The sequence below is a fragment of the Musca autumnalis genome, unplaced genomic scaffold (assembly GCF_047663935.1).
Source record: "Musca autumnalis isolate F117 unplaced genomic scaffold, ASM4766393v1 scaffold_4, whole genome shotgun sequence".
Lineage (NCBI taxonomy): Eukaryota > Metazoa > Arthropoda > Insecta > Diptera > Muscidae > Musca > Musca autumnalis.
The window spans coordinates 44,349,312-44,360,599 of NW_027411977.1; the positions used below are offsets into that span (position 1 = coordinate 44,349,312).

The window sequence follows — 11,288 nt, forward strand, 5'->3', positions numbered from 1 at the left end:
AAAAGGGTCTTACATTTTTTAAAGATTTTTTCGGAGCTTCTAAAATGGTCGTGGCTTTTAAAGGATTTTAGTAGGGAATCTACAAATGGTCGTAGTTTTTTTAAAGATTTTTTGAATGATCCAAAAAATGGCGTGTGAAAGAATAATGTTGATGTTTCAGATCCCTATTTTTCCGAACACTCCAATACATTCCAAGATTTGCAAATCCAACATCTAATAAGTGCCATTGAAGATGATACGACCATTTTTTTTTAAATTTTTCTTACATTTTCCCGTATCTTCATATGGAAATAGAACTATCCGGCCAGATAAATAAGCGATGACAGCAAATGTTGCAATGTCAGCTTTTGTTGAAGTACACACATAATGGCATATATATGTATGTGTATTACTATGACTTTCCTATATGTATTGAAAGTAGAGACTAGCTGTGAAGTTAAGACCACCACGGCGGGACAGAGGTAAATAATATCGCAGCTAAATGTCGGATCTTCATTTCAATCTTAATACAGCCGGTGGTGGTGATGTTGGTTGGCTAGATGAGGAAGATGATGATGAGTTGGGCATATGAACGAATGAACAAACGACCGTTCGACCGTTTAAGTGTTTGCTGGTTGTTCCTACCATAAAATGAGTTGATTCTTGTCTTTCTATTTTCCATTTTTTTTCTTTATTGCCACATAAAAGGTTTAGCTGCAATTCAAGTGTTGTTTGGTATACAGACGATGATGCTTAGGCAGGCAGGCACATTCAGAGCATCAAGCAATCATCCATCCATCCAATATGCAGATCAGTCAGGCCTATCATTGACCATTACTATTATTGTTATTAGAGTGCAGTGTGTGTGTTATTTGAATTGTGAACAATTCCTCAATTACACACTATTAGTCGTATGTTACTTTAAAACGCTGTGAACACAGGCTAGCTGGCCCGTGGGGCATGCACACTGATGTTGTGGTGGCCTGATCTTTATTCATACTGCAAGATGTTGATTAATCTTGTCAGTTAGCCGAGTGGACCCAGCACAAAGGATGGTGGCCGTTTGGGGTTTGGCAGTCTTTAGAAATTGAAAGGGATTATGGCAAACAAAAAAGTGAATGAAAAGATTTTCTTTTATAATTGATCTAATGGATGGGTAATTGATGACGATGGCAACAATCCTCTTCATGCTAACAAAACAGTTCAAAAGCCAATGACACTTTCACCAGACTGACGAGGCCAGTGTGGTTGGTGGTGCTATGTGTAAATTTTACATTCATAAAAATATTCTTTTTCTTGTGTATGAAATTATTTTTATAAAAAGAATTTTTTTATGGCCCTTTTCATCTTCTTTCTTTGGCTTTTTATTTAATACCACAGAAAGATAAGATTCATAGATAAGACCTTTGCTAATATTTTTATTATTATATATTGTTGTTATGTATGTATGTATATAACACAACCAAATACCCATAGACAAACAAAACACACATGTGACTCACATCATCATCAACTGTTGATTTTGAGGGTTATAAATGGCAAAGCCAATTTCCGATAAGACAAGGCAGAAAAGAAATTGACCAGAACCAGAATAAAATAATGATCATTAGAATATTTTTTCTAGCTAAAACACACAGAATTTTTTGCAGTAGATAAGAGTTTAAAGTGGTAAACTTAATAAATTTATTTTTAATATTTAAAAAGTCCACATAAACAGGGATATTTGAAGGATTTTTTTGGAGCAACCAAAGACCGAAATAAACGGAGGACCAAAAATGTTCGTGGGGTTTTTAAACATTTTTTTCGGAGGATCAAAAATCGTCGTGGATTTTTAGCTATTTTTTCGGAGGACTAAAAATGATCATCGATTTTTTTAAAGATTTTTCGGAGAACCCTAAATGGTCCTGAATTTTTTAAAGATTTTTCGGAGAACCCTAAATGGTCCTGAATTTTTTAAAGATATTTTTCGGAAGGCCAAAAATGGTCGTTGGTTTTTAACGATTTTTTCCGACGACCAAAAATAGTCGTAGATTTTTTTTTTTAAATTTTTTCGAAGGACCTAAAAATTGTCGTGCAGTTTTTAAAGATTTTTTTCGGAAGGTCTAAACATGTTTGTGGATTTTTTTAAACATTTTTTGGAAGACATACAAATGGTCGTGGATTTTTAAATATTTTTCGAAAGACCTTAAAGTATTCGTGGATTTTTAAACATTTTTTTCGGAGGACCTAAACATTTTTATGGTTTTTGTAACATTTTTCGGAAGACATAAAAATGGTCGTGAATTTTTAAATATTTTTTCGGAGGACCTAAAATGTTCGTGGATTTTTTAAAGATTTTTTCGGGGGATCAAAAATGGTCGCAGATTTTTTAACGATTTTTTGGAGTAACCAAAAACCGAAATAAACGGGGATTTTTTTAAAGAATTTTTCGAGCAAAGAAAGGCCAAAATAAATGTGGATTTTTTTAAACATTTTTTCGAGCATGCTAACACCAAAATAAAAGTGGATTTTTTTAAAGATTATTTGGAGCAACCAAAGACAAAAATAAACGTGGATTGTTTAAATATTTTTTGGGGCAGCCATAGAGAACACTAAACGTGGATTTTTTTAAAGATTTTAAGGAGCACCGATAGACAACAATAAACGTGGATTTTTTAAAGATTTTTTGGAGCACCCATACCCCACAATAAACGTGGATTTTTCAAAGATTTTTTGGAGCACCCATGACGCACAATAAACGTGGATTTTTTAGAGATTTTTTGCAGCAACCTAAGTCCACAATAAACGTAGATTTTTTAAAGATTTTTTGCAGCAACCTAAGACCACAATATACGTGGATTTCTTAAAGAATTTTGTTGCATCCTAAGTCCAAAATAAACGTGGATTTTTTAAAGAATTTTTGTTGCATCCTAAGTCCACAATAAACGTGGATTTTTTAAAGAATTTTTGTTGCATCCTAAGTCCACAATAAACGTGGATTTTTTAAAGAATTTTTGCAGCAACCTAAGTCCACAATAAACGTGGATTTTTTAAAGATTTTTTGCAGCAACCTAAGTCCACAATAAATGTGGATTTTTTAAAGAATTTTTGAAGCTACCTAAGTCCACAATAAACGTGGATTTTTTAAAGATTTTTTGCAGCAACCTAAGTCCACAATAAACGTGGATTTTTAAAGAATTTTTGCAGCAACCTAAGTCCACAATAAACGTGGATTTTTTAAAGAATTTTTGCAGCAACCTAAGTCCACAATAAACGTGGATTTTTTAAAGAATTTTTTAAGCAACCTAAGTCCACAATAAACGTGGATTTTTTAAAGAATTTTTGCTACATCCTAAGTCCACAATAAACGTGGATTTTTTAGAGAATTTTTTAAGCATCCTAAGTCCACAATAAACGTGGATTTTTTAAAGAATTTTTGTTGCATCCTAAGTCCGCAATAAACGTGGATTTTTTAAAGAATTTTTGTAGCAACCTAAGTCCACAATAAACGTGGATTTTTTAAAGAATTTTTGGTGCAGACTAAACCCACAATAAACGTGGATTTTTTAAAGAGTTTTTGGTGCAGACTAAACCCACAATAAACGTGGATTTTTTAAAGAATTTTTGCTACATCCTAAGTCCACAATAAACGTGGATTTTTTAAATAATTTTCGCTACATCCCAAGTCCACAATAAACGTGGATTTTTTTAAAGAATTTTTGGTGCAGACTAAACCCACAATAAACGTGGATTTTTTAAAGAATTTTTGCAGCAACCTAAGTCCACAATAAACGTGGATTTTTAAAGAATTTTTGCAGCAACCTAAGTCCACAATAAACGTGGATTTTTTAAAGAATTTTTGCTACATCCTAAGTCCACAATAAACGTGAATTTTTTAAAGATGTTTCGGAGCAACCTAAGTCCACAATAAACGTGGATTTTTTAAAGATGTTTCGGAGCAACCTAAGTCCACAATAAACGTGGATTTTTTTAAAGATGTTTCGGAGCAACCTAAGTCCACAATAAACGTGGATTTTTTAAAGATGTTTCGGAGCAACCTAAGTCCACAATAAACGTGGATTTTTTAAAGATGTTTCGGAGCAACCTAAGTCCACAATAAACGTGGATTTTTATACCCTCCACCATAGTATGGAGGGTATATTAAGTTTGTTTTTCCGTTTGTAACGCATTGAAATACTCATTTGCGACCCTATAAAGTATATATATTCTTGATCAGGGTAAAATTCTAAGTCGATCTGAGCACGTCCGTCCGTCCGTCCGTCCGTCCGTCCGTCCGTCTGTGGTAATCACTCTAGCATCCACAAAAATGGAGATAGGACGCTGAAATTTTGGGAAAATGCGTCTTTTGTTTGCAGGCAGGTCAAGTTCGATGATGGGCTATATCGGTCCACGTTTTGGTATAGCCCCCATATAACGGTACCCCCCGATTTACGAAATTTTGAAGTTTTTAGCTACATTTTCAGACCGATTTGGCTATAATTTGACATTTAGGGTTCTTAAATATCAATAAACATATATAACAAAACTTGTGGACATAGGTCCACGTTTTGGTATAGCCCCCATATAACGGTACCCCCCGATTTGCGGTATTTTGACGTTTTTAGCTACATTTTTAGACCGATTTAGCTATAATTTAACATTTAGGGTTCTTAAGTATCAATAAACTTATATAACAAAAGTTGTGGACATAGGTCCACGTTTTGGTATAGCCCCCATATAACGGTACCCCCAGATATACGGTATTTTGACGTTTTTAGCTACATTATCAGACCGATGTAGCTATAATTTGACATTTAGGGTTCTTAAGTGTCAATAAACTTATATAACAAAAGTTGTGGACATAGGTCCACGTTTTGGTATAACCCCATATAACGGTACCCCCGATTTACGGTATTTTGACGGTTTTAGCTACATTTTCAGACCGATTTGGCTATAATTTGACATTTAGGGTTCTTAAGTGTCAATAAACATATATAACAAAACTTGTGGACATAGGTCCACGTTTTGGTATAGCCCCCATATAACGGTACCCCCCGATTTGCGGTGTTTTGACGTTTTTAGCAACATTTTTAGACCGATTTAGCTATAATTTGACATTTAGGGTTCTTAAGTATCAATAAACATATATGACAAAAGTTGTGGACATAAGTCCACGGTTTGGTATAGCCCCCATATAACGGTACCCCCCGATTTACGGTATTTTGACGTTTTTAGCTACATTTTCAGACCGATATAGCTATAATTTGACATTTAGGGTTCTTAAGTGTAACTAAATTTATATAACAAAAGTTTTGGACCTAGGTCCACGTGTTGGTATAGCCCCCATATAACGGTACCCCCGATTTACGACATTTTGACGTTTTTATCTACATTTTCAGACCGATTTAGCTATCAATTGACATTTAGGGTTCTTAAATGTCAATAAACTTATATAACTAGTGGACATAGGTCCATGTTTTGGAATAGCCCCCATATAACGTTACCGCCCGATTTCAGGTATTTTGAGAATTTTACCAACAAGTTTTAGCCGAATTATCTGTAATTTGAACATTTGACATTTGAAGTTCTTAGTGGTCACCACCAGGGTTTCGGAGTCGAGGTATTTTTGGCTCGACTCCGACTCCGACTCCAGACGAGTTTTTTTCACGACTCCGGCTCCGACTCCGACTCCGGGTCGACTCCGAGAGTGAATTCCTATACCACTAAAAATGAATAAATTGTGCACAAATTTTTAACTTTTCGTTACATTTTGGCTTATATAGGCTAATGTGTCAGTTTATCCTTACATATTCATTAGAAAGGGCATTCGTTCGAATACATCCGAACATATCAATATTGTTTCTGCCGAATCTTACATTGAAAAATATTAAAATTAGAAAGTTTTGTCGCTCAATAAAATAATAATCAATAAAAATAATTTTTCATGATTTTTTCCGAGAAAACTACGTAACTTTTTGACAGATTTTTTCATCATCTAAAGGAGAAAAATATTACGAAGTTTTGAGGCCGTCACCGAGACCCTGTTTTTATCAAAGCATTTTGCGGTGCCAACTCTAGCTCGAAAACTAATAAACCAATTGTTATATATTTTTGTGGCCGATTTGCTGCATGCAAAATAAAATAAATTTTTCCCATCCATCATACTAAGGAAATATTTTTCTGATCGACTTAAAAATCTGACCACATATTCTATGCTATTTATACTTTCTACTTTTTTCCTAAAACGTATAAGTAGGGATCACCCCTTAAACTAAAATTCAGCGCTCACATTTTGAACAATAAAATTATTGAAATATTTGATTGTATACACCACCCAGCACGTAGACAGATGGATGTTTTCTGCAACTGAAAAATTAGCACGCTATGAGATTTCGTGCATGAAAATATTCTACAAAAATGTTGCTAGGAAAATTTAATGTACGGTCGGTCCACTAGGACAGAAAATCGATATTGTCATGTTTTCATTGTCCTTTAAAACTCTATGATTATGTACTTCATTGAATTTCGTATATGCAAGTGATTGTGTAGAAAACTCGGATTCACATGAACTATATCTGCTCCTGGCGGACAGATCCAGTTATTTGAATGTCTACATCTAAAGCCCTCATGAATTCTAATAGAAAGATTCGCCGTTTATCAGATTTCTGAGTTTTTGTTCTTAGATATGGGAAACCTACATATAATTTTCGGTGGAACATTTTTGTAGAAAATTTCATTTTGTTTTACTTTTTGAGTTCAAGAACAAAAATGACATGGAACTAACTGAGCTAGAAGGACAGCATATTCGACATAAAGGTTCCTCATTCTATTTAACTGAAAACATGTCATCTAAAAATGATGAAACAATATCTCCAAACAGAGATATAAAGCTATTTTCTCAATGATCGAAGGCGGTAAATCAAAAAATTCATTATGTCATGACTCAGAAATTTCAGCTATGGGATCCTTTGGGGTTCTCAATTGGGGCATTCATTCCGAAAAGGAATTTTGCCTCCCCCATATCTTAACTTCCATTTTTTGTCACAGGGTATTCAGTAAGATTTCCCATAGAGACCACAATGTCTTTAGTAGAAGACAAGGATGACTTCTTATAAAAAACAAGATAAAAATATCAATAGACCTTTATGAGAAGACCAGTAAGACTTCTGACGAAAGAGATCAAAGATCCAATCTTAATTCGATTGTCATAGAACTTTACTTTTGTTTGCAAAAATGTAAAGAATCAATTGGATCAACAAAATAGGGATGAATATACTGCACTTCAGAGGATAGTAAATATCCTGTGAATTGTCCTTTAACTTAGTATAATATACCGTTTGCATAATTGTTTTCTTATACCTTTCTTTTAAAATCAATAATGGTTTTTAACAAAATGTTCTTGTTCCAAATTTAATGTTATATTTCTATAACGTGGAAAAAATTTAGCCCGGAGTCGGAGTCGAGTTATTTTTTTTCGACTCAGACTCCGACTCCGACTCCAGCAAAATTGCTCGACTCCGACTCGTAGACTCCGACTCCGACTCCGACTCCGAAACCCTGGTCACCACACCTCTCCACCAAAAATTGTCAAGAAAGCCCCCATACAACGGTACCTCCCGATTTTCAGTAATTTGAGGATTTTAGCTACAATATTAAACCGAACTAGCAGTAATTTGACATTTGAAGTTCTTAGTGGTCACAACACCTCTCCATCAAAAATTTTCAACATAGGTCCATGTTCGGATATAGCTCCCATGTAACGGTACCTCCCAATTTTCAGTAATTTGGCCATTTTAGCTACAATTTTTAACAGAAATAACTGTAATTTGACATTTGAAGGTTGTAGTGGTCACCACGCATCTGCATCAACAATTTTCAACATAGCCCCAATATAACGATACTTCCCGATTTTCGGTACTTTGAGGATTTTACTTAAAATGTTTAACCGAACGTAGGTCCATGTTTTTGTATAGCCCCAAATCAAACCTCCCGATTTTCCGTACCTTAGCTTTATTTTTGGACGAACTTTCTGTAATTTGAAATTTAAAAGTCAACAAAAATTCTGCAACAAAAATTGTTCATTTCAGTTCATTTTTTCGTATAGCCCAGATACCTCCGAACTAGCTGTTAATGACATTTGAAGTTCCCACGTTATGTACCGATTTTCGATATTTTGAGGATTCTAGCTAAATTTTTTAACCGAATTAGGAGTTATTTGACATTAAAGGCTCCCATCAAAAACTCTCAACATAGACTCATGTTTTATTATAACCCCTATATAACAGTACCTCCCAATTTCTAGCCCACCAAAAATTGTCAACAGTTAGATATAGGCACCATAAAAAAGGGCCTCCCGAATGAAGCATTTTATGTACATTATCTGACATTTTAACGTACTCACTTAAAGTTGGGGACAGGAATGAATATTTTATGGTGGAGGGTATGAAAAGTTCGGCCCGGCCGAACTTAATGCTTTTTTACTTGTTTAAAGATGTTTCGGAGCAACCTAAGTCCACAATAAACGTGGATTTTTTAAAGATGTTTCGGAGCAACCTAAGTCCACAATAAACGTGGATTTTTTAAAGATGTTTCGGAGCAACCTAAGTCCACAATAAACGTGGATTTTTTAAAGATGTTTCGGAGCAACCTAAGTCCACAATAAACGTGGATTTTTTAAAGATGTTTCGGAGCAACCTAAGTCCACAATAAACGTGGATTTTTTAAAGATGTTTCGGAGCAACCTAAGTCCACAATAAACGTGGATTTTTTAAAGATGTTTCGGAGCAACCTAAGTCCACAATAAACGTGGATTTTTTAAAGATGTTTCGGAGCAACCTAAGTCCACAATAAACGTGGATTTTTTAAAGATGTTTCGGAGCAACCTAAGTCCACAATAAACGTGGATTTTTTAAAGATGTTTCGGAGCAACCTAAGTCCACAATAAACGTGGATTTTTTAAAGATGTTTCGGAGCAACCTAAGTCCACAATAAACGTGGATTTTTTAAAGAATTGTTGGTACATCCTAAGTCCAGAGCTAACGTGGATTTTTTAAGGAATTGTTGGTACATCCTATGTCCAGAGCTAACGTGGATATTTATAAAGATTTTTGTTTTTTTTAAGACTTTTTGAAGCAACCCAAGCCCCCAATAAACGTGGCTTTTTTTAAGATTTATTTAAAGCAAGCTAAATTGTCCTCTTTTACCTTTAAAGTTCCCGTCTTTTGTGTCAATTTTTATATTGCTTACAAACAAAAATAATTTCTTGTTTCAAAAAAGCCTTGAGAAATTTTTGCCAAAGGTTATTTTTTTTGGCAAAATCGATTCTACGAACTTTGTCCATTAGTCACACAAAAAGCAAACAAAAAAATACAAATAAAATAAAATAAAATAAAATAAAATAAAATAAGAAAAACAAACCTTATTGATTTTGGTGGGTCTTGTGACCGGCACATCATAATCCAATGAACAGTAACCGCTTGATTTATCCAACATTTTGGCTTAGAGGGTGAATGTGTGCGTGTGGTGGGTGAAGGGATCAAATTAAATTGTTGTTGTTGCAAATATTCTTAGAAAACACTTGATCACCGCCGATAAGTTTTAAATTTCTCTCTCACTTTGTTTTGGGAGATTTTACACAAACATGATTAACATTTTTATGGTTGATTGGGTATCCAAGAACTTCTTAAATTTCACCGAGGGTTTAGATTTCGAGCTCTCTTTAAATATATTTAATCCAGGACAATATAAATAAAGGAACTCGAATGACTTCACGTTTTTAAAATATTTTTCTCAATTTGTGTGTTTTATTTGTTTCTCCTTCTCAAAACATAAGACTTTGTTTCATTTCACGTTTGACATTAGTGATGCAAAAAACAAACACAACTCCTTTAAAATTCACTTTTTTAGAAACGAACCGAACGCAACAAAAACAAAAAAACTAAATCACGTTGTTTGTATTTCAATCATGTTTTCTTCTTTTTGCACTTTTTATTTTTTATTGTTGTTATTGTCTTTTATTTCAGATTTCTTTTCACAACAAAACGACGAAAATCGCATTTAACACAAAATCAAGTTTAAAACAATACTGGCAGAATATTGAAATACAGCACAGCAGGCAGTCAGACAGACAGACATGCAAAGATTTAACCAACGATCATCAGCAGGCAAATATCATCGTCATCATCATCATCATTGGCAACGGTAAGCAAAACAAGCTAAGAAAGGTTTCTCAAAATTGCCAAAAATTTTTAACAAAACAAAAATTTCGGTAAACAACACACACGGAACGCCGAACAATAACAACAAACTCGCAAAACCGCAGATTTTACTGATGGACAGACAGACAGAAAATAGCCAGTCAGTCAGCCAGTTAGCATTACTACTCTATGGCTAAGGTACGTGAATATGACCACCGAAATTTCAAAAGGTATTGCCTTCGTATCTCTTAACTTGGCTTTTATTGTGTTTACTTCAAAACAACGTTGTTTTATTGGTGTTGTTGTCGATATTTTTTCTACGGAATTTTTTGCACTAATTTTTGTTTTTTTTTCTACACTCTTTTTTTATACCATTATTAGATAAAGCCTTTTAGTATGGTTGTTGTTGGTTTTCTTAATAATTTTGTTTATTATTTTTTTCTTTCTTGGAGTTAACAATTTTTTATTGACTTCAATTCATATCTCAGTTGAGGAGGTTGGTTATTTTGTTAGTAACTTCTTAACGTTATTTTTTACACTTCGTTAATTCGTCGTTTTTTGTTTTGAATTATCGCGGCTACGACATAACGTTTCGTTTTTTTTTTAGTTTCTTGGTTTTCTCCGTTCACCGAACATTACAGATACAAGTATCTGGTGGTACTAAGTAGCCAAATGTAGATACATTTCGTACACAGTGGTTATTACCACTTTAGCAACATGTTGAGATACACACAAATGTATAGATAGATTTTATTTACCTGCCATGTTGCTGGCCTCAATGTTGCGGGGTAGGCACAAGAAATGGCCAACCTTGTTGGTTGGCCCCTCCACACACATTTGACGTCGTGTGTGGATGGATGGGAATTTTCGTTCGTTCTTGCCATGGAATTTCCGGAAATATGTATCTTATCTAACGAACATAAACTATGTTAAGATAAAATCTCAACAGGTAAATTTGTTGCTAAACTGTCAGTTGCTAATGTTAGGTAAGCATGTAAGTTAGTATGGGAAACAAAATAAAAGGACAAAAAAATCCACATCCTTGACAAGAAATTTCCATAGTGTAGGTTTTTTATGTTAATGTTTGTCTTAAAATGCCGTTAAACGTCGAAAAAGGATTTATATAATCAAATT

At 34.1% G+C, this 11,288-nt stretch overlaps 1 protein-coding gene across 1 annotated transcript in view; it reads right to left on the reverse strand.

The window, feature by feature from the left end:
• Positions 1-10,818, reverse strand: part of p130CAS (Serine_rich_CAS and FAT-like_CAS_C domain-containing protein p130CAS) — a 116,351-nt gene extending 105,533 nt beyond the window's left edge. The window contains exon 1 of the mRNA XM_073984377.1: positions 9,376-10,818. Coding sequence (XP_073840478.1) covers positions 9,376-9,450 — 75 coding nt within the window. The 5' untranslated portion in view covers positions 9,451-10,818. The remainder of the gene's footprint in view (positions 1-9,375) is intronic.
• Positions 10,819-11,288: the final 470 nt, after the last annotated feature.